Here is a 24,999-nt window from a genome sequence, read left to right as displayed (position 1 = left end):
AACTAACAGGTCAAAATGAATTTAATCACAAATTATTATCTATATGACTTTTAAAGTAATTATCATAAAAGTCAATATTATGATATATGTTGAGTGGTGAGTGGATAACATTGTAAATTCTTTTACCCCATGTATAATCTCTTTTCTTATAATTATATATCTTAGATTAATAATTAATTTTGGCCTTTAAAAATAATTTTAATTAAATATCACACAATATTTAATGCAAAAACTATCGTATTGAAGATGATGACAAATATATTTCTCCCTCTAATTTTGAACAGTTAAACTTAATTTTAATTATATTGGTGTTCAAGTTCTCTAATTTTAATGTTTTGGTTAAGTCCAATAAATTTAAAATGTTGAATTATCTAAATTCAAATTTTGATAATTTTATAAAAATATTTTTTATAAGTTTTAACTTTTGAGTTTATTAAATTCAAATACAATTAAATATTATTTAGGTTAAATTACTCATTTTGTCCCTATAGTTTCATGATTCTTATCTTTTTAGTTCCTATAGTTTGAAAGTGATTTTTTTAGTCCCTATAATTTACATTTTAATTCTCTTTTAGTCCCGTAGTTTAAAAGTATTTTTTTTAGTCTTTATTGTATTTTAATTCTCTTTTAGTCCCTATAGTTTGAAAGTGATATTTTTAGTCCTTATAATTTATATTTTAATTACCTTTTAGTCTTTACTACAAAAAAATATAAAAATAATTAGCTATAAATTAGTTATAAATTATCAATTATTTTTTTATTACAAATTATCTTACGATAAATTAGTTACGAATTACTTACTAATATTTTTGTAGTTAATTGTAATTGATAATATTACTCATATTTTGATGGTAAGGACTAAAATGAAATTAAAATATAAAATATATGGACTAAAAAGATTACTTTCAAACTATAGGAACTAAAAAAAAATACAAATTATAAGGATTAAAAATATCACTTTGAAAACTAAAGGGATTAAAAAAATTAAAATATTTATAAAAACTTAAAAAAATCACTTTCAAATTATAGGAATAAAAAAAGTAAAAATCATGAAACTATAAGAATCAAACGAGTAATTTAATCTATTTTTTAATACTAAACTATGCTCTATAACATTCTTAATTAGGGACAAAGGGATGAGACAAATCCTAAAAAGATATATTGTTTAATCTCTTTTTGAAGATGACAAAAAAACAAGAACAATATTCATTTGCATACTATAGTAGAGAAGACGTCAATCAAACAAACAATACTCGTGTTTTTAGGCTTTTTCATTGAGATTTGATAGCGATCCAAAATATTTCCTCTTTCCATGGTGATTTTGCCTTTGTGAGTGACTTGTACAATTTGTCTTTTTTTATTATTTCATTTCATGATTCATTCCAAGCAGAATGCGGGTCTTTGTATTTTTTAAATTAATCTTTATAGTTTTTTTTGAATAAATTTGCATCCTTAAAATAAATAAACATGTAGCTTTGTATGAAAATAATTAACTAAAACTAAAAGACATTTATCTACAACTTTATTTTCTCTTGAAGATAATTGGTATCGCAATTATTTTATCCATTGCCAAAGTAATTGAATAAGATTGATTATATTTGAACATCCTAAATTTACAAAAATTATTCATATTTTTATTTTTGTGTATTTTTTTCCTATTATATTACACATTACAAGAATTGTGATTTTTAGTAACTAAAAAATTGTGATGAAAATTCAAATTGTCACTAATAATACACCATATGTGACTAAATTTTATTTTATCACTAATATTATTTACAATAGTTATAAAAAAAGTTGTCACTATAATTTTATTATTAGTGACAAAAAAACACTTGTCAATAATATCTACATATTTTATTTTCATATTTAAAATTGTTACTTGTGCACATTCTAGTAGTCAACATTATTAAGATATTTATGGCAAAAATAAGAAAAATGAGTTTGTCATAAATATTATATTTTATTAGTCTATTTATTTTCAATTACAATTGATAAATTATTCATCATTAAAAATTTAAAGTAATTATGAGATAATAAGTAATTGACAAATTATTCATCATTCAAAATTTAAAGCAAAAAAAAAAAAAGAGTTGAACCTATAACCTCTTACTATGAGAAGCAAACCAAACCACTAAAGTAAATTAAGTGAGAATTAATTGATTTATTTACATTTTATGTTATAAATTTGCATATTGTATTATTAATATTGCATTATTAGTATTTTATTATTTATATTTTTTAGTTATAAAATCTTATTTATTTTTTATTTATATCTTATTATTTATAAATAACAAAATATAAATAAGATAATATAAATAAATAAAAATATAAATGAAATATATAAATAATAACATATAAATAAAAAAATATAATGATGCAAATATAAAATAATAACATATAAATAAGAAAACATAAATAACATCATATAAATAAAAAAATTATAATGATCCAAATATAAATAATAAAATGTAATCAATGAAATATTAGTTATCTTATAAATGTAAATTTTAAAATTATTTACTAGTCATTAATACAAATATTTGTATTAATTAATTAATTAATTATCACTAATCATTGAATTTTTAAACTTTTGTTGTAAACTCGCTTTAAATTATTTATTGGAGTTTTAAAACACATATATTAATTTTTTTTGTGACCTTAAAATATTATTAGAATAAAATATTATATTTTGATTGTACATGTATTTTAATAGAATTCTTGACTAGTATCTTTTAATTTGATTTATGCATTATTGTTATGTCAATATTTTAAAAATTGAATTTTGAATGAATTTAAATTAATATAACTTAATTTGACCAAATAGGTAATTTCAATTTTATTGAGCTATCAATATATTATGGTTAAAGAGTTGGTATGATAAGTAAATTTAATATTTTATTGCCCTAATAAAATTTAAATTTATTTATTATATAATTAATTATAATTTTAATTATTATAAAATTTTTGAAAAGTTAAAATTTTGGTTAGAGTTATCTTTTATCATATAATTAATTATAATTTCAGCTATTATAAAATTAAAAAAAATCAATTTTTGGTTTGAGAGTCTTACCTTTTATTATATAATTAATTATAACTATAAATATTATAAAAATAATAAAAAAATGATTTTCAACTGAGCCAAATAATATTGTGTGATCTATATAGGTAATCTCATTTAATAGAATAAGATTTTGTTTTTATTGTTATTATTTGTTGTATTATAAAATTTAAGAATTGAATTTAATATGCAATTCATAAGTTAAAATATAATTACGCTAATTTTATAATTTAATTTAAATAGATAAATATGATAGATAACTAAACCCATTAATATAACTAATTTGTTGTTGTTAATTTAAAAGTGAATATAAATTTTATTTAAAATAACACTGAAATGATTTTATTGAACGAGTGTCAACTAATAAATTAATATGCATTGAAAATGACTGTCAATTGAAATTTTGGATAAGCAATTAAAAATACTAATCCGATCAAAATATTGATATTGTTCAATTATATCATCCCCGAACAATGGTTTAGGGGTGGATTGTTTTCTTTATTGTCATCAAATGCTTTTGCATTATTTTTCCAAGAATAATCACGAGGCAAAAATCGACGACTTCTAATATAAGAAAATTTTCCTACATTTAGTAACCATGAAAACCATGTATCTATCACCTTGATATGAATTTATCTTTTCTTTTAAACCGATTAAAAGTCTAGATTTATTTTTTATTTAATTATCTAAGTTTACCATTATTTTTAGAATGCAGAGAATTACAAAGAATCAAGCAAAAATAGAAACTTTAGGGTTGTCCAAATTGGCCACCATTTTCAAGGATAAAATTCAAAAAGCTAAAAAAAAGGATAAAAAGAAGGTCAATGATCATGATGATGAAGACTATGTACCTGAATATAAAGGGGGACTTGGATCAAATTCTTTAAGTAAACATTACGAGAACGACAAACATGATGAGTTTGTTGCTATAAATGATCTTGAGGAGTAACGAAAAAGAAATGTAACTCTTGAAATTTTTTCAATATAATGTTAATATACATTATTTTCTTAATAAATGAGTGGGGTGGTTTTGTGAGTGAGAGTAAGATATATTCTCAATAAAATTTACTCTTGCTTAAAAAATAAAATTAGTTAGTGATTAAGTGTGTTGTAAGTGTATCATTTGATGCTAAGAAGTTAAATTTGGAGAATTGATTAATTTTAATTGAAAAGTGTATATATGTTGTTTATGAATTGGTATTCTTTTAGGCGTGAAAAAAATTTAGATATAATTTTTCCATTAAATATTCAGAATTTCTTGATTTATTACAATTATAGTTTATATCATACACAAGTTTAACTTGTATTTTATTTCTTATTTTTATGATTAATCGTTGTAATTGATAGATGATGAAATCATGGATATTGAATTCTAAAAGAGTCTATAATGATTCATCCATACATCACTCTCTTGATAAAGAAGTGAAGCAGTCTCTATCTAATAATGCATCTCCTGTCTCATAATTGACCAATGTAAAACAAGTTGAATCAAATGCAGGTACCTTTGTAGAATAATCTTTAATAAAAAAATTATCATTGAAAATGTTATAATTTATCTTATTTATTTTAGGCAAGCATGTCATAAAGAAGGGACGTGGGTATATAATAAACGTAAAATTTCAAAAGAAAAAGGAAAATCTTATGGCAAAGGAAAAAAGTATCAACATCTAATTTCCTCCACCATTTTATAAGATTTGCGGAAAATATGCAAAATATTTCAAGTTTGAGGCACAAGTGTGTATTCGCCAGAAAGCTCCTTTATAAGTTAATGGTTTGAGTGAAATTAGTAAGGATGATGTAGACAAAATGTGATGACATATGAAGGTTAATATATAATTAGGTCAATTATATTTAATTTATTTATATATTTGAATATTAGTTATATCTTCAAATTGATTTGATAATGTATCTTGATAATATTTAATTTTTACTTTTTCTGATAAAAACGTATGATATAAGGATGCTTTTAGTTTATGTGACGAGGTGAAAGAATATGTAATGAAGCAAATTCAATCTCAATACAAGAATAAACTTTATTATTTTGAATAATTTTTTTTAATAGGTTTATACTTATAGTATAAAATCATTTATACTTTGATGTAGGAAAGAAGCTTGACAAACAAAGCTAATTGAAACAAGTAAGAAATAAAATCAATTATTGACACAAAATCAATTGTGCAAAAGGCATTTGAAATGGTAACATCTTTTAATATTTATATTCATTTTCTTATAAGTTATATAATAATAAATCATTTTTTATTTTGTGATTGTTTTTATATGCTATGCGAAAGTTTGGTGAAAGTTATATAAAGGCATCATGCATTAGATTATATTATTTAATTTGTCTTTTACTATATTTAATTTTAACAGAAAGAAGATTCAATATCTGGTGAATGATCAGATGTTGTGGAAGTTTGAAAGGTCACCCACATGAGATCTAATATGGTAAAGAAAAAAATTCATTTTAAAGTCTTGATGTCAATATTAGAATTAAAAGCATTAATTGTATTATGATATCACATGTAGTTATATTTTTGTGAAATGTTTTTCTTTCCATTTGTCAACTAATAATGTGAAGATTTTAATGTAATTATGAAAATTATACATACTTTTTCCACATTGTATAGGAAGCTTTGGAGAATGTGAGTGATATATATCAAGAGGAAATTTTAAAAGCTCTTGTACCACTTGTTGAACATTTTGTCATGGTATTAGGAAGAAAGTCAAAGCATTCTTTAGGTATTGGTAGTGCACCAATAACAAAGAAGTTTTCACACAAACAAATTATTCAAAATCAACTTGAAAATGCACAAAATCGAGCAAATAATTTAGAGTTGGACATGCAAAAGTTGACAAATATTATAAAAAGTAAGAAAATGTCATTGCCCAACTTCATATTAAAGTACAATCCCAACGAGAGTTGATTGAAACTAATCGAGAACAAATGAAGCAAAATCTTGAAAATGAAGCGAAGCGCCAAATTGTAGACGTATTGGAAGAATTATCGACTTCTGGATCACCTACTAACTCAAGTGCTCATGTTAGTAATACGAAACTCTTTTATTGAATATTTTCTTTTAGACTTATTATGTACTCATTTTTCTAAAACCAAGATAACAATTTTTTTATCTGATTTATTTTTTTATATTTATTTGCAGGATTGAAATGTACGAAAATATTACTTATTGTAGTTTTGGGATTGAAACTTATGAAAATATTATTTTTTATTGTGATGTTGAAACTTTAATGTTATAGGGTTTGTATTTGATTTTATTATTTTTATGAGAATCTAAATATTGCATTAATGTATTTGATTTACGTATTTTTGGATATTATTATTTTAGTTTATCGTTCAACATGTAATGACTTTGTTATATTTTAATGTAAACTTTGATTTATTTGATTTTTTAACTTTTATTTTAATGATAATTATTGTAGCATTTAAAAATAATTTTCAATGCATTATTGATATATTTAAAAAATAATAGTGATAATAAAACATATTTTATTTAAAAATAATAATAATAATAATAATAATCATCATCATCATCATATTAATTGCAATTAATAACTAGTTGTGTCGAAAAATTGACACTAATAATAATTTTATCATTACTTACTTTATCATTATAAACTCTTCCAAGAAATTAGTGGTGATTGACATATTATTAACAACGAGTGACCAATCAAAATATTGTCACTAAATATTTCTAATAACGATTTTTTAAGTTTTTAGTCACAATTTTTTTCATCACGAAAGATATATTTTTTTATAATGACATCATCAATTTTATCAATTATTTATGTCTCTTGTATTTTCATCTCTCTTATGATATAAACACCTTAACAAGAAAACTCAGGGATGAAACCTTGAAGGCCATGATTTATGACTAACCACCATGCCTTTGTTCCAAGAATAATTTTCCATTGAATAAAGACTAAAGAGTCTTTCTTGCTACAAAGATGGTGAAAAAGTAATGGAAGATGCATGAATGAATAGGTATTTAGTTTCTCTTGTTAAGAGAGAAAGAGAGATGCGTTCAATAATATAAGTGGCGGCGACGACAGTTTTTTGTTTTTTACACATAAAAAAATAATGCATTTTTTCTTAGATTGTCTCGATATCCAAAATTCATACTAAATTCTAACTAATTCACATTGAATTGAATTATTTATGTGGAGAAAAATTACAGGGTACACATTTATTTTTATAATTATGTTATAGTAAGTAATTATCAAATTTGTTAATAACTAATTTGATTGATTATTTTTAGTAGATTTTTTTTTCTAATTATATTTTTTTCATTCACAAAACACATACTTAAAATATTTTCTTAGAATTTTGAATGTAGTTCTACTCAAACCAGAAACTTGTTAATACATTTATTGAATTATATATAACTAATTTTTATATGATTCTAACATTTATGCATCTATCTCTAATTGATAATTATGAAAATATTTTTTTATAGAAACTATAATATATTTTTAATTTCTGTAAATGTGACTAAAATTTTCATTTTTGTTTTTTATTTTAGTTTTGTTAACTTTAATCTTTATAAATTTTAAATTTTCTCAAAATATTTTTTGTTATTTAGTAGTAACATGGCACATGAATGATTATTCTAAAATAATATGCAATATGACATGGCACATGCATGATTATTATGTGATAAATATGCAAGTTACATTGTAATTTTAGTCTCCTTAATTTTATAAATTAACGGTTTTGATTCCCTGATAAATAATTAACTAAAAATTATGTTAATAGAGTTATTAAGTTAATTATAAATTAAATAAAAATTATTAATCATTTAAAAATTTTAATAAAAGATTATTAACTCTAAGATATTAAAAAAAAAATCTAAGATGGTCCTCGTGCTAGTGGGGTTGCATGTGATAGTGATTGTGGAAAAGATGTTTGCTTGCATAGGAAAGGGGTGCATAGTGATGTGGTGGATTAGGTAATAATTAATGATTCTTTTATTAACTTAATAAAATCACAATTATTTGTTAATAATTGATTGGGAAAATTAAAATCATCAATTTATAAAACTAAAAAAATCAAATATTATAATTAAAAATTAAGAAGACTAAAATTATTTATTTAAAAAAATAAGATATCAAAATTATCATTTAATCAAATATGTAATATGACATGTCTAAATGTTTATCACATAACCAATAAGCAATAGAAACTATTTTTAAATGTTTAAAATTTTGTGAAGATTAACGATGTTTACATACACTAATAATATCTTGCCCTTTATTAAATTATCCCAATCCGTTAATAACGTGTCCATGAGTCAAATGAAGGAGAATTTCAAATAGAAAAGATCTAGAGGATTTGATTGGTTTCCATGTTCAAGAACATGTGCGTGCTAACTTGTGGAGGGTAACAACTAACAATACAGCAGATGCGACACCTCAAAATTTTTATCCAACCAAATTTCTTATCCTTATTTTTGTTAGCTGATCATATTTCACCTACTCTTAAGTGCTTACTCATGTCCGTTTTTGGGGAATTGCTTTGGGCACCTACCCATTGCCTAGCAAACTTAACTAAAATGACAAAAATATTCTTCATTTTCTTTTTAAAAGTGTTCCAATTTTTTTTCCTTCCACTACAGTGCTCTTCTTCATCTTCTCCGTTTGCATTCTCCGCACCTCCACCTCTGCTGCCACCATTGTAGTCGTCATAGTGGGGGGATTGAGAATCCGTATAAAGTATAAGGATGGTCAATTCATATGCTTCTTACGGATCAATAATCCATATAAAATTTACTGATTGTCAATCCATATTCTTCATAGGGATTAAATATATAAATTCTCAATCCGTATGTTAAATTAAATTTACGGATTATTAATCCGCATAATTAATTTAACTTACAAATTAATAATCCGTATGTATTACACAAAAAAAGAAAAACACTCATTACTCTTTCTTTCTTGTAAGTTAGCTTGACTTTTTTTTTGGTCTCTAGTATTCTACATTTCAATTGTTATATAAAATCTTTTACACGAAAATATACGGGAATTAAAATCTTTTTTTATATCATATTTTATTGTTTTTGTTTTTTATGTTTTATTTTTTGTTGTTTGTAATTTGTCTACTTATTAATAACACGTGATTAAAATTAACTAATATTCTTATTTTTAAATTACAAAAATGTAAATTTTGTCGTCCGGCCCCAACTACGTTTCTAGTCGTGACAATTTAAATTTTCAAATATAGCTGTTTCACATAAACCTTGATATAAATTAAATTTTAAAAAAATAATTATAAAATAAGAGAAAAATATTATACACTAATATTAAAAAATAATATTATATTATCATCTGATAAAAAAATCACTATTTAGGATAAATTGATTGAGTTTTATAAAAATTACTTCAAAAATCATATTAACAATGATTTATAGTTAAATAACACAATCACTTGATTAGCATTAAACTCTAGAATTAATACCCCATTCGGTAAATAAGTGATAGAATGTAATTCCTTTCGCTTTATGTTAGCTTGGTTACATTTTTTTATTCTTTTAATTCATTAGATTAAAATATTTGATATCTTAAAAGTGAGAATAGAAAATTCAAAAGAGAAAAATCGTATAAAAAAATTATATGGAAAATGTGTGTATTGAAACTTTTTATCCCTAATTTTAAACTTTTAGAAGCATATGTACGCAAAACACGTTTTAAAATGTCTCTCTCTCTAGAAAGTGACGTTTTAACTTCTGTTGTTAGTTATATTTCAAAGTGTGTTTTCTTATTTTAAAACACTTTGTTTTTCTATCTCTTGAAATTAATTTCAAAGTGTGTATTCTTATTTTAGAGAAGTTAGTTTTTTAATACTCATATTTTTTGTGTACAATCAGAAACGGAACTGAGTTGAATGGGCTATCGTCCCCCTAAATGACAAAAGTTACTGAACATTCCTTATAAAAATTAAATATTTGCTCCCTTTTCCTTGTCCCCTTCCCCTTCTAATCTTGCTTTTAGTCCCCCTTCACTTCGTTTTTCACCTTTACATAATTATTTTCAGCCCACTATTTTTCTATAAATATATACTTATTGTATGTTGTATAGTCAAAATAATTATAAACCAATCAGATTACTAGTATTTGTTTTACAGAAGATTAATAGTATTTTTTAAAACTCTCGAACTTAATAAATAACGAAAGTATTAAATGCATTTTCTCTTTAATTTTGGTTTAGCCTTTGCTCAAGTTAAATAACGAAAGTATGCTAACAAATGGATTCATAATTTTATTTTTTTGTAATAATAGCCAGAGCAAACCTTCAGATTGTTAAATAACTAAAGTATTAAACGCACTAATTATTATATCTTCTTTTATTAATTATAGTAGCACTGACTATTTCGTTTGCTATATAATTTTAAGAAAATATATGTTAATTGGTTTTAATTATGTTATATTTTTACTGTTTTAATTATTGAATTATTGGTTTCAAATATGTTTTCTTATTTATAATTTTATGTTACATTTTAAATTGTTTTTAATTTGGTAGATAAATTAATTTATATGAGAAAAAATAATTTTAATTATAAATCATTGTTGATTTCATTTAGGCTTAATTGCATATTTTATCATCAATTGTCATTATTTTATAAATTTTTCCATCCAATTTTTTGTTTGAATTTTATGATTCAGTTTTTTTTTATACATTTTATCATGTTGGTAACAAAGTAACATTATTTTGCAAAAATTGATAATTTTTTTAGTGACATGATCAGTTTCGGTAAAATGGGTAGAAATTAAAAGTTTTAGTAATAAAATTTGTAAATTATAAAACTTCGAGTGAGTGATAAAATATGCAATTAAACCTTTAACTTATTAAGTGTTAAATTTTCGTCCCTCGGCCAAAACAAATGTTTCTGGTGTTGTCCCTCTATATGATGGTGGCATTGAAGTTAGAACATATAATCATTTACATTCTACTTAAATGATGTACTATTAGGCTAGCCCTGATTAATGAATATAATTAACTTTAATTTTATCTATCTTACTTTATATATATATATATATATATATATATATATATATATATATATATATTTATTTATATAAGATATAAGATGACTAAGGAAAGAAAAAGACTTTTTGGTTAGAAATTGACTAGACTAACTGCACAACCTGACCCCATTCCAATTTCTAGAAAAAAGAATAATATAATTTGTTATGCTTTGACAAAACAATAAAGAAAAACTGGAAAATTAAGAGCTAGCGAACTATATGTTTAATTAATTTAGGAGGAAATCTAACTGAATGAGTATTAGCTTTCTGGGTTTTGATTCCGCACACAATACATTTGAGTGTGCAAAAACTCAATTTGTAAGAAAATAAAAAATTAATGATCGTAAAAATAAAAACATGTGCATAATTATTGTTTCTGCATGTGATTCTATTTTAACCCAATCAGTGTCAGCCATTCACGCTTAAAAATAAAAACATGTGCATGATTATTGTTTCTGCTCGCAAAAAAGAACAAAGTGGAACTATCTTGTTAACTGGAGATATATAAATTTATCAATTACTTTAGCGTTGTTCATGAGAAATTAGAATTTCTTTTAATTTTTACAAAATTTATTTATGCTTGTGCATATATAAAGGAGAAAATGCTCCATCCGCTCTTGCATCGATGGAGCATATGTGCTGAGTCATTGCATGCTTAAATATAATTCAGTCCATGAAAAATATGCATGATACAGTACTAATTATTTTAGTCTTGATATTTAATTATTTGAATTTTATTAATTTTAAACATTTAATGACAATAAAATACAATATATTACTATATGTTAGCCAGTCTATAAAAAAGCATAATTCTTTTACAATGAACAAGAATGATATAATTTAAAGATATATTAACAGAAAAATAATTTACTATTACGTAATCTTAGCTAGCTAGTCAATTAGTAAAACGTGTGGAATGAAAGCGAATTCCTGCGGGGACCCGTAGGCATCAACTATGTCATGCATTGAATAAAACCAAAGAGGAAAGTGGAAAACATTAAAACAAATATGAACCCGTGCCGCAATCAGAAACCAAAACCAATGAAATCTAGTCATCTACGAAATTTTGAGTAGAGTGTTTATGTATTTCAAGTTGTTGCAAATTAAATATGCTCACGTATACTAAAAAGCGTAAATTAAAAGAGAGTTCCATCATCTCTTAGGACAAGAGTTTAGAAACTTGAGTTAGATAGGATATTTAATCTCTTAGATTGGTCATACTTTTGAGTTTGTGCTGAGTGCTGAAAAAACTAAAAATTATCTTAATTACTTATTATGTTTTAACACATAAGAACTATCACGCATTGAATGTTTTCAAAATTGAAGTTAAACTTTGAAAGAAGATCCCATTTTTAATTTACAAAATTTAGTTGGAAATTAAGCTTGTCCCGTAATTTTCGAAATTAATGGGGCAACCGTGCTTGACCCCATTCCCATCACCATCAGTGCTACAATTCACATTGATAGAGCGAGATTCGTTCGATGCATCATTAATGATTTGCTTGTTTGCTTGACAAGAGTGAGGAGATATGTTCATTGATGGAGAGCTTTAATTGGCGAAGGAATTTTTGTGCTCGAGCTCAAAATCCTTGACGAGGCTCATCTATATTGTTTGCAATTGGTGCATATCCAAGAAAAGAATCATATATAATTTTTAAAGTCATTTCTACATCGATTTATTTTGAATCAAGGTAAAATGTTTTTTTACATCAGTTAACTAATAAAAGATGTAAAATAATTGATTTTGATTGCAAAGTTAATCGTCACTACGTCATCTTCTACAACAATAATTAAATAACTCACATAAAAAAAGCATCGTAAAATCTTATTCCTATCATAATGAATCATATAAAATCTTATGTTGACAAAGAGGTTAATTATGTTGGTTTTATAATAAACAAAATAAAAGTAAATAAATCGCTGATCCTATATACAAGTAATTCAAAAAGATCAATAAAAACGATTAAATATAATAATTAGTTTTAATTAATAATATCATAAATTATATATCATTAATAAACTTGATAATTAATCAAGGTTAATTTTTTTAACAACTAACATACTTGGAAGTTATCCTATGTTTTATAATTAGAATAAAAAAAATATTCTTTTTTATTTCTTATATAAAATATAAAAAATAATATTAGATATAAAAAGTGTAACTTAATTAATTAATTATGATACACGCGAATGTTATAAATTTTTTGGTATTATATTTAATTCTTATTGATATTTTTTCCCATTTATACTAAGAAAGTGGAGAAAAATATCCTATAAATGATACTATTAATTAATTGAATTCAATCACGCCTTACCTGCATAAGGCTCGATTCAAAAAGAATGGTTCATCAAACACGATTTCCATAGTACATATACCACTCGAATTTCAACATTGGCTTCCCACGAGTAATTGCAATATTCTAATTACATGTAACCAAAATCTCGAATTAAAAAGATGATAAAAAAGATGCAATCAGCATTGGTGAAAGCTGCAAGCACAACATTTGAAAGAAACCCACCAAGCATTTTTTTTTATTTGTCTATTAGATAATTTTTTTCAAAGTACATTAACTGTTATTTCTTCATCATACGTGTCACGTAATAATTCGATAATAAATTAATACTCCACTATTAAGGATAGTTAGAAATGATATAGGTATCAGGATCCTCACTGTGCGTGGTAATTATCTTTACAATTAGATCATATGGATTTGACTTGATCCCAATAAATAATAATAAAAAAAAAAGAATGATAGAATACTATAAAAAAATTCAAAATAACTTAAAAACAGTAGTACTAGATTGTAACATTTACTTGTTATTAACTTAAGTAGACAAATTATAAAAATCATATAATAATAAAAGTGTATTAAAATATATATTATAATTATACTTCTCTTTATACATAGTCTGTTCAAACTTTCGCACGTCTTTTTAGTTTGGTAATATAATAGAATATAAGAAGTAATTTAACTCGTTTTAAATTAAGCAAAACTAATATCACACTACATAGTACAATGAAAAGGACTGGTCTCTGCGTGTTTTTGTTGGCTCTATCCTACTCAAAATTTCATGGTTTTGGTTTCTGATATTATCTACTTACTCATGTGGCTCATATTCGTTTAATTCTTGCGTTTACCTCTTTTTTTTTTATTATTCAAAGTATGATCGATGTATGCATGATGCTTACAGGTCTTCGTATAGGGTTCGCTTGCATTTGACACGTTTTACTTGACTAAAAGATGAAATTAAATTATTTAAATACATATTTTAAATAACTATGCTTTTTTTAGGCTAACATGTAATACATTTTATTTTGATGTAAATAAGTTTTAAGAAAATAATATCATATTTTTGTGGACTAAAACCATGCAAGTACATGTTTCCTGGATGCTTGAAACGAAGCCATTTCTTCGTTTATAAAAAGCGTGTATTTGAGAAAATAGAAACTCGACTGCCTCATGAACAACGTTAATTAAGGTAATTGATTAATTTTTTCTCTGGATAACAACATATTTGTTATTTTTGAGCCAGTTGAGCATATATGGCTGAAATTAAACTTAGCGTGTCTGACACTGATAGCTCCAGACACGCCTAAATATTATATAGAAATACAGTTAGAGGTCCTCTTAAATTAATTAAAACAACATTTAGTTCGTCATTAACTTTCCAATTTTTTTTCTTTATTATGTCAAAGCATAACAAATGCACTAATATATCTTTTTTACTGTTTAAATATATACTAAGCTTAAATGTGAAAGTTTTGAAGCCTGTAAGAGATGCTTAAAGGTAAGAAAATTTAAATTGTTAGAGCTTGAAACTTAGGTCCAAATTTAAAGAAGAATGCATGTGAAAGTGAAATTGTCTCACGGTTGTCAGGTACGGTTGCATGCAATTTTAGCACTGATGGTGATGGGAATGGGGTCAAGCACGGTTGGCCCATTAATTTCGAAAATTACGGGACAAGCTTAATTTCCAACTAAATTTTGTAAATTAAAAATGGGATCTTCTTTCAAAGTTCAACTTCAAATTTGAAAACATTCAATGCGTGATAGTTCTTATGTGTTAAAACATAATAAGTAACTAAGATAATTTTTAGTTTTTTCAGCACTCAGCACAAACTCAAAAGTATGACCAATCTAAGAGATTAAATATCCTATCTAACTCAAGTTTCTAAACTCTTGTCCAAAGCTCGTCAAGGATTTTGAGCTCGAGCACAAAAATTCCTTCGCCAATTAAAGCTCTCCATCAATGAACATATCTCCTCACTCTTGTCAAGAACCATTGTCAAGCAAACAAGCAAATCATGCAGAAGAAGAATCGCAACAATGATGCATAGAACAATCTCGCTCTTTCATCATCGTGTGTCGTTCGCAACCAAAAAATTAAAATTGATTGTTTCCAAGGAGTTTTAGTTCAAAGGAGCTTCCCAGAATAAGAATCCAAGCCAATTCGTGACGGAGGTCGCCGTCGAGGCACTCCACAATGGGACACACCACGAACCACAAGAAGTTTATTTGGATCTACGAGAAGTTTAAATAGCATAGATCATTTGCTTGTTTGTTTGAATATATGAGGTTTGGTACTCTAATTGTTTGGATGTGAAAGGAAAGGGAGACACAGATTCGAAGAATGGGCAAGGAAATACTAAATCGATTCTATTAGTGATTCAAACATTCGTCAAAAACTACATCATGTGAATAACTTAGTTGTAAAATATTCTTTTTAACCGATGTAAAATGGAATTTCTATAGTAGTGATTAAATATTAGAGTTGTTAAACGACGGTTTGTCTTTATATGTACACATATCTATATTAATTAAATTAATTAATTAGTATATTTGCAAGCCATTTGGTATATGTGTAGAGATCAATATAGTTAATAACATACTAGTTTAGCTTTAAACGTGCCTATATATGTCTTACTAACTTAATGCTGGCTAGCATAGACATCCCAAACTCAGGAAAAAAAAGAGGCCATTTAGACCTAGAAAAGGACTAGGTAAAAATCAAGCACATTTAGTATATGTATAGAAATTATCTCTCAAGAAATCATTAGTTTGATGACATTAAACTTGATTCTTTTAAATAAGATATTAACTTTAAGTTTCGTGAATGAAAAAGAAAATATAATTTAAAAAGACATTTCACTAAAGATAATAAGTCAAGTTTAACTGACAGAAAAAATTAGTCAGATATTTAACACTAATATTATGGATATAAAAAAATAGATCTCCTCTCTCCTTTTTTCCACTTATTAACAATTTAATTATGTCATTGTATTGAACAGTCACTTATTTTCCTTCTTAACGTGATTCACATTGTTTCCAACGGTTTCATTTTTGGACAGTTCTGTACGTAAAAAATCTCCCACTCGTTTACAGCATTCAGTTGGCAGTTTATGGGTTTCTCCAGCTATAAATATATATGGTTCTTAATATATTACCAGATCATCAAAACTCAAAAGCACACGCAATTCTACTATCCTAACTGTTGTGTAATATAGTAAAGGAACACATACAGGAGAAAACATATACTTCAGATTTTAGCACTTTCAGAATGGCTATGGTAAAAGAAATTATGGGACAACGTATGGTGGAAGCATTTTGTTCTGATGTTTCAAGATGTTCTTCACAACCTAACCGTTTCTGCATTAAGAGGCAGAAAACAGTTTCCATACTTCCCACTTTCTCGGAGCTGAAGACGATGTTGCAACTACCTGCCCCATATTCGCAACCACCATTTATCAAATTAGATGAGTCTTCCAAGAGAGACCTTGCCTTGAATCCGATGAGTGTGACCATAACGGGAACTATAACCATCAAGAATAGTGATATTACTGATCATAAGGAGATGATGGCCATGATGCTTCAACACTTTGGTACTTTCAAAAATGCTCTTCATGAAAGAGGAATAATTGTGTTGCAGCTAGTTAGCACCGAAATTGACCCGAGTAAGCCCTATCTTCTTTGCATCAATAATATCCTTATATTAGTTAATTTGTATGCACTTTGTTATGTTTTCAGATATTTATTAGTATATGACTTATTTGAGTGGCCTATAAAATTGTAGGAACGATGGAGCCAAAACTGAGCAACCCAGTTGAATTGGAGTGGTTGAAATGCTATAAGGTGGGGGCTGAGAGGTCCACATACAAAGTAGAATTTGAGATAGATTCAGATTTTGGGTTCCCGGTAGCTATTACTGTGACAAACAAATACGACAAAGAGATCTTTTTGGAAGGCTTTTCCATTGAAGGTGTTGTGGATATTGCCTGCAATTCTTGGATTCAACCTGAGAAGGTTCATCCAGAGGAGAGAGTTTTCTTTAGCAACAAGGTAATTGATATTTTGTTTGTTAATTGCATGAAAAACTATATTGTATGGTCTCAAACTAGAATGTGTTCATGGTTTCAACTAATTTTTACCTGTCACTTAATCAAGTTTTATCAACACTTTTGAAAACTACCAACGTGTCACGTAAAAATTGGCACTGAGTTGATTACATTTTGCATGGATGTAATTAAGCAGGCATACTTACCATGTCATACACCAGCGGGTCTGAAAAAGCTAAGAAAAGAGGAACTGAAGCAGCTTAGAGGTAATGGAAAAGGAGTGAGAAGGGGATGTGAAAGAGTGTATGACTATGATGTCTACAATGACTTGGGAAATCCAGACAAAGGACAAGAACATGTGAGGCCAATATTAGGGACCAGAGACTACCCATGTCCCAGACGCTGCAGAACCGGTCGTCCTCATGCCACAACCGGTGAGTTTCATTTCACGATAAATTTAATATTAACACACGTGTACTCTCACCCCTCCTCCATATACTTTTTCACATCAATAACTATAACATTATAGCATAATTATCCATCACAATATATTATATATGATAAATTTATTAATTTTAAAAATAATTATTAAATGGTGATTTATGATTCAGTTAGTTACAGTATAAAACTCGTTTTATTATACAAATTTTGTGTATGAAAAGTATTACACAAAAAATAAATCCTTTACATGAATTTTATTAAAAAGGTTTTCAAGTTTGGTAAAGGCAAATTAAAAATGGAAATATACAGTTTACAAAAATATTTAGAACAAATTATACTATAAAAAGGTACATATACTTTTTAATGGTATACAATATACAATATGAAAAGCCTATTTATATTTCGTTGGTTATATATCTAGTCTTTACCATATATTCACGTTTCCTTTTTAAACCATGACAGACGAGAAGTATGAGTCCCCTATAAATTCATCCGTGGAAAGTTATGTGCCAAGAGATGAAGCTTTTGAAGGTGTGAGAAAGGAAGCTCTTGATGTGGAAAAGTTAAAAGGGGCAACCCGGAATTTGATTCCCTTCATAAGAACTTGTATCACCAAGTGTGGAAATTTCAAGCAGCTTTCAGATGTTCAACAGATATACAAGAGAAAGCACGTTGATAAAATGAAACCCGAGAACGTAACCACAACAAAATGGCCTCTACCTATGAATATGATGAGCAAGATCCAAAATGACGTGGAAGAGTATTTTAAATTCGATACTCCGCGTATTATCAATGGTGGTACGTATACCTAAGCTAGCAATATCAAACTAATTATCTTCATTCCAAACAGTTTATGATGAAAATATTCTAACAAGAAAAATGTTCCTTGTATTTTCAGGGAATTGTTGTTGCATAAAAGATGAAGAACTTGGGCGTCAAGCATTGGCCGGTATCAACCCTCTAAGCATAAAAAGACTTGAGGTAATTATAAAACATATAACAATACTAAGAGATTAAGCAAGCTCAACTAGTCAGATCCTAGAGTGGTTATGTACTTATGTCTGGTTTAAATATTACAAGTCCATCACTGTTCAACCATAAATTAGCCTGTTAAAATCAAATAAAGATTCGGAAGTTTCATTCGTGATTTCAATCTCTGCTTCCATCGTTAAAATCTTGCTCTGAATTTATTAAATTTAGCAAATACATATATTGATTTCTATCTTTTATTTTGGTACATGTATTGATTTGTATTTTACTCTTAAATTTTTTATAGACTTTCCCACCCGTCAGTGATCTGGATCCTTCCATATACGGTGCCCAAAAGTCTGCCCTAAAAGAAGAACACATAATAAGCCATTTGGATGGAATGCCTGTACAACAGGTAAATAAGTCAATGAATTCCATTTTTTATATTATTTGAGCAATTTAATTAGTTGTCAGTTATTCTCAACTTCATCAGTCACAACTACAAAGATTCCTTTCTTTTTGTGTGTGTTGGGAGTTTGAAGTTTTACATTTTCTATTTGTGCAGGCAATGGCAGAAAAGAAGCTATTCATGTTGGATTATCATGATGCCTATCTCCCATTTCTGAATGGCATCAATGCTCGTGAAGATAGGAAAGCTTATGCAACTCGCACCATCTTGTATTTGACAAGACTAGGTACTTTGAAGCCTATTGCCATCGAGTTGAGTCTTCCAGAATCGAAACAGGTCCTTACCCCTCCATTGGATGCCACCTCTCATTGGTTGTGGCAAATTGCCAAAGCCCATGTTTGCTCCAATGACGCTGGTGTTCACCAACTTGTCCATCATTGGTATGCAATTCAACCAAACCCTTTAACTATCAATTATCCAATATTCACTATAGTTACCTGACATGGAATTTGATGTTTGTTGAACAGGTTGAGAACCCACGCATGCATGGAGCCATTCATCATAGCTGCTCATCGCCAACTAAGTGCAATGCACCCGGTTTTCAAACTTCTAAAGCCTCATTTGAAACACACGTTGCAAATAAATGCATTGGCTCGTGAGGCTCTCATCAACGAAGGAGGCATCATTGAGACTGATTTTTCTTCTGGCAAATACAGCACTGAGATTATCTCAGCTGCTTATAAAGATTGGTGGCGTTTTGACATGGAAGCCCTTCCTGCTGATCTCATTAGAAGGTTCGTATACTTAGACTCATACATGAATACAATAATACATGTCATTATTATCGTGGAGACACAGCAACTAGCTATCACACGAAAACAATTATTTGTGCACTTCTCTCTTTAAATAACGTACAAAATTATGAATTTATGATCTCATTATCTTGTTCTAATCAATATGCAGGGGACTAGCAGAACCTGATCCAACACATCCCCATGGACTAAGACTACTGATTGAAGACTACCCTTATGCAAATGATGGACTTCTTATATGGTTTGCTTTGGAGAACTTGGTTAGGACTTATGTGAACTACTATTACAGTGATAGGATCATGGTTCGATCTGATAGTGAGCTTCAATCATGGTATAGTGAGGTCACCAATGTTGGCCACGCTGATCATGCAAATGCAAGTTGGTGGCCCACACTCTCCACTCCTAGTGATCTTACTTCAATACTCACCACACTCATATGGGTTGCTTCAGTTCAGCATTCAGCTGTGAATTTTGGGCAATACCCTCTTGGTGGGTATGTCCCAATGCGTTCCCCACACATGAAGAAGTTGTTGCCCAAAGAGGATGATTTAGAGTACAAAGAATTTTTGGAGGACCCAGAAGGATACTTGCTGTCTTGCTTGCCAAATATGTTTGAAACCACCAAGTTTCTAGCAGTGGTTAACATACTTTCTCAGCATTCGCCTGATGAAGAGTACATGGGGCAGAGGAAGGACTTGTCAGATTGGACTGGCGACCCTGAAATCATAAAGGCATTCTATGAGTTTTCCATGGATATAAAGAGAATAGAAAAGGAGATTGACAAGAGAAATAAAGACACAACACGTAGAAATAGATGTGGTGCTGGAATTCCACCATATGAGTTGCTCGTAGCCTCCTCGGCTCCTGGAGTTACAGGTAGAGGAGTGCCAAATAGCATAAGTATATAGAAGTCATGTAAAGATACAAATACTTTCGCTCCTAATTCCAAACAATACGTTACCAGTAGATCCCATTAGGTGAAACTTTTGGTGTTAGCAATGTTAAAGGTAGCACTGATCACGTCTCGGACAATAGTCATTGAATTAGGTAAAAGTCAATAGTCATAGAGTAATGATACACTTCTAAAAGAATTTTATAACATTTTATAATTTTCCCCTCTTATTACTTTTATCCTTTTTTCTCTCATAAGTTGTAAAAATTGTTGTATAAAATTTATCTATTAATAGTATTATCCATAGACAAAATGAAGTTGCAAAAGTATGTACTTGTGTAGCAGAGATATTGGAATAAACAAAGACTGAATACTATTTGAGTAATATTTTTCCATTAATTGAGCATTTACCCAATTTGTAGCACCTCTAAACGTAGACTGAAATGTAATGACTAAATTCTACTGTGAAAGACTGCTAGCAATATTGTATGATGCTTTTTCTTAATACAATATAATTAACATCCTACATGGGAACGCAGCGTGAAAGACACAAATTATGTGCTAGTAACACGGATTGTGTGATCTTACCTAAAGTACAAATTTACATTCAAAACATATATACGCATATAAAATAACAGATGTGAAAAATATCCTTTAAATCACTACTAACATTTTATTAAACTTGGTTTGAAAATGCATGTGAGATCCCACCTAAAATACAAATTTACATCCAAACACATATATGCATATAAAAAAAAAAAAAGCAGATGTGAAAAGTTACCTTGAAAAATGCATAAGGTGATCGTTTACAATATTCAAGTCACAATCACAAATTAAGGTAAAGTTGCAAATTAACAACTTCAAATATAAAAGATGTTGGATTTTGACAGCACATAAAACTAAAACGCCAAAAGAAAGCAGCCCAACTCTCTCATCATCTCCATCTGGATTGCATCTTCTTCTCCAACTACATCAAATTCATATCAAAATTAGGAACCCCACATCATCTAGACGAGCAAACCAACAAAACCAATAGCATCCTCTACAACTTGAATCAAGTTGTCTTCTATTCAGAGTGCCCAAATCCAAGTTTATATTTAAATATTTAATGTTATATGAACTTCCATCATATCAACAATCTAACCAATAGCCATGGTCAGATGAAAGATCCAGGTTATACTCAATAGCCTTTCTAGCATATGACAGCAATGTTAAATAAACCCACTTGATGATTATCTTGACATTTTCACAGAAGCAAAACAGAGGAATATAAAAGTCAAAGTAGAGAGTAAATAGCAGAGAAGTCAAAGAGGAGAGCAAAACCGGAACAGCAAAACAGAGAGAATTAAAAATTGATACCATAATACTCAAGAACAAAGAATGAGAGGCACTCCTTGCAACAAAGTTTTAGGGTTTTGGGATTTGAGAGAAAGCAAAGAAGAGCTTGACAGATTGAAAGACAACAAATTAAAAGGACTCAGGTTGAGAGAGTTGGGATGAGTGAGAGAACAATAACATTCATATTAGGTTAAAAACAATTCACTTAGGATGTGTCATAATCGAAGGTCACTCAATTAATCAAGCAGTACTACCATGAACTTAAGCATAAAGGAGCATGGTGACAATTATCAGAGACACAAATCTATGCAATAATTGTCACTCTACTCTATGCTGTCTTCGGACTTGGTTTCATCAGCGGTACCAGCAAAACACTTCATCAATCCGAATGAAATTTCTCAACATACATACTCAAATGGCTTCATTCAGATATACGCGTCAACTGCTCTTTACAATTGCTGCATCAGCTAAGTCCGCAGAGTTTGTAAATTCTAAGCATTGATATGAAAAGAGGATCCTCAAAATTAAATGAAAACAATACACTGATTTGACAGATGCACCATTAGTTTCTGATTTCTGTGATCCCAAACTCTTTAATCTTAACAAACCAATAAAACATCCCACTGTTGTTCACCCCAACCTACAAACACAACAACTTCACTAACATGCACAGTCGCACACCTTCGGATCATTTTCCCAGTTTATAACAATCCTCAAACTCGACACACTGGCTACAGCACTCAATGTCACTCTGCTGAACATCAGCTGAAAATTAAGAGAAAACTGTCTCAAGTCCACACCCCACAGGAATTAGAAAAGTTTGATTTTGGAAGATTAATATCTCAAATCACAATGAACTGCAGCAAAAAAACTTACGCATAATCTGGTAAGATTATTGACCATTTTCTGTAATTGAAGCAGGGAAGGCAAAATTGACAAGTTTATAACGTATCTCTAACCACAGATTTGATAAGAAAGAAAGCCAGGTGAGATCCGATTTTTACAAGGTAAATCCAAAGCTGGAAACGTAAATAAAAAAATAAAAAAGAAAGAGGGAAGCTAATCATACTTCTCCCTCCAAGAGTAAACAAGGAAGAAAACCCACGAAAGGGCCAAGAGAAAATCGCCAACAGTCTGGCGGAGCCAATCCCAAGCGAGATCCTCAACCTTGCGTTCAAAGTAGACCCTCCACATCGCCATGAAGAGGTGGAGGAGCGTGCAACCCTTGGCGAAGAAGACCTGAAAGTCACGATCTTTAACAAAAGAGACCATGAAGAGGAGGAACCCAATTGCGACAAGGAGCAAGCCGGAGAAGGAATCGGAGGTCTTGATGAGAAGCTGGTCGTGCGGCGTGGATCCCAAGAGCTTGGTGGCGGCCTGCACTCCGTGGCCGAAGGTGTAGACCTCCTTCATGTAGAACATCATCAGCCCCCCACATGTCACTGCTATTAACGAGTGCAGGATGCAGATCACCAGAAATGCCGATGACGATGATGCCATTCGACTTCTCATTTCATCATCTCTAAAACCCTAATAACCTCATCATGCCTTTGCTTTGCTTCTGGATGCACCCACCCATCCTAAATTTTCTTCTTTCTTTTTAACTAAAACTATATATTTATTGGACGAAAATAGCCTACATGGAAGAAAATATCTAAGTTACCCTTATAAGACCAAAATGTAACTAATTCTTCTATTGAACCTAAACATCAATATAATTCTATTGGATTATCTTCTATTGAACCTAAACATCAATATAATTCTATTACACATCTAAAGACACAAAGGTAATTTTTTACCCATTCATATTTAGAGAATAGGAAGACGAAAACATCATATAACAAATATGTTCGTTGAAAATTAAAGATGATTAAATTGACAATCATTTCAATGACAAATTCATCTATTTGTGTTACGTAAGTTATTTCATTGACAATCAAATATATTGATCACACTTTTTACCTTTTAAATGATTAAATTTTATATTTTGATGTTTCTATAATACATCTATCAGCAAATTATATTATACATTCGGGCAATGATTGTTTATCCCCTATTTATTTAGGGCTCAAGATTCCATAACTTTAACGCAAGTGAGGGTCATGCTAAGATAAGGATCCCGTGGGACCCCTCTCTCATTCCGTTCTCTTGCCAGGATAACACGTATTCTTATAAATGGCATGCCACATCAAATAAATAGAAGACTTAAGTGTATGTTTTATCCTCAATTTTATGAAATATATTTTATTTTTTCAATAAATTGTTTTGACTTATTTTACTTTCATTTTTTAAGAAATTTGTAATTTTTTTTCTTTTATTTTATTTCTATTATAATTTTTATTTTTATTCTAATTTTTTTTTGACAAATTTTATCTCTAATTTTTGTGTTTATTAATAAAAAATGACTAAAAATAAAATTCACAGTTTCTTAAAAGTTGAAGATAAAATATGACAAAAATTAAAAAGTACAATTAAACTTAAATAGAAATAATACAACTTTAGATAGATTAACTTTGCAAATTTTAGCGTGTAAATGTACATGCTGTAAAAAAACGTGTAAATATATTTTGGAAAGTAGTCAAACATATCACAAAATTGAATTTTCTATTCAAAATAAGTTTAAAACAGTCTAAAGGAAAACCACACATAATTCCTTCTCTTTTCATTGAAGGTAATACAAACATTTATGTGCAAGATTTCATAATTT

At 28.2% G+C, this 24,999-nt stretch overlaps 2 protein-coding genes across 6 annotated transcripts; one reads left to right on the top strand and one right to left on the bottom strand.

Moving 5' to 3' along the window:
* Positions 1 to 16,536: 16,536 nt before the first annotated feature.
* LOC100785480 (lipoxygenase 3, chloroplastic) lies at positions 16,537 to 21,738 on the top strand. Its single transcript, XM_003541688.5, has 9 exons — positions 16,537 to 17,050; positions 17,170 to 17,435; positions 17,628 to 17,865; positions 18,335 to 18,670; positions 18,771 to 18,853; positions 19,149 to 19,256; positions 19,407 to 19,690; positions 19,778 to 20,044; positions 20,214 to 21,738. Exons 1-9 carry the CDS (start codon positions 16,657 to 16,659, stop codon positions 20,968 to 20,970), a joined length of 2,733 nt encoding a protein of 910 aa, XP_003541736.1. The 5' UTR covers positions 16,537 to 16,656; the 3' UTR covers positions 20,971 to 21,738.
* Positions 20,117 to 23,893, bottom strand: LOC100305662 (uncharacterized). Of its 5 annotated transcripts, XM_041007750.1 has the most exons (3): positions 23,362 to 23,893; positions 21,736 to 21,921; positions 20,117 to 20,779 (listed from the first exon to the last, which is right to left on the bottom strand). In XM_041007750.1, the coding sequence occupies exons 1-3, from the start codon at positions 23,802 to 23,804 to the stop codon at positions 20,761 to 20,763; spliced, it is 648 nt and encodes a 215-aa protein (XP_040863684.1). In that variant the 5' UTR covers positions 23,805 to 23,893; the 3' UTR covers positions 20,117 to 20,760. The 5 variants fall into 5 exon arrangements, with proteins under 5 accessions (XP_040863684.1, XP_006593338.1, NP_001388146.1 ...); XM_006593275.4 differs by lacking the exon at positions 21,736 to 21,921 and having other exon boundaries at positions 23,362 to 23,890; NM_001401217.1 differs by lacking the exons at positions 20,117 to 20,779; positions 21,736 to 21,921 and adding an exon at positions 22,732 to 23,057 and having other exon boundaries at positions 23,362 to 23,856.
* Positions 23,894 to 24,999: the final 1,106 nt, after the last annotated feature.

The sequence above is a fragment of the Glycine max genome, chromosome 13 (genome assembly GCF_000004515.6).
Source record: "Glycine max cultivar Williams 82 chromosome 13, Glycine_max_v4.0, whole genome shotgun sequence".
Taxonomy (NCBI): domain Eukaryota; kingdom Viridiplantae; phylum Streptophyta; class Magnoliopsida; order Fabales; family Fabaceae; genus Glycine; species Glycine max.
This window is presented reverse-complemented; position numbering and strand designations above follow the sequence as displayed.

Coding starts and splice junctions, on each gene's coding strand:
- LOC100785480 (XM_003541688.5), top strand. CDS start 16,657: ATGGCTATGGTAAAAGAAATTATGGGACAACGTATGGTGGAAGCATTT. Junction 17,051..17,169: donor TAGCACCGAAATTGACCCGA/GTAAGCCCTATC, acceptor ATAAAATTGTAG/GAACGATGGAGCCAAAACTG. Junction 19,691..19,777: donor CACCAACTTGTCCATCATTG/GTATGCAATTCA, acceptor TTTGTTGAACAG/GTTGAGAACCCACGCATGCA.
- LOC100305662 (XM_041007750.1), bottom strand. CDS start 23,804: ATGAGAAGTCGAATGGCATCATCGTCATCGGCATTTCTGGTGATCTGC. Junction 21,922..23,361: donor GTTTACTCTTGGAGGGAGAA/GTATGATTAGCT, acceptor AATTTGATGTAG/TTGGAGAAGAAGATGCAATC.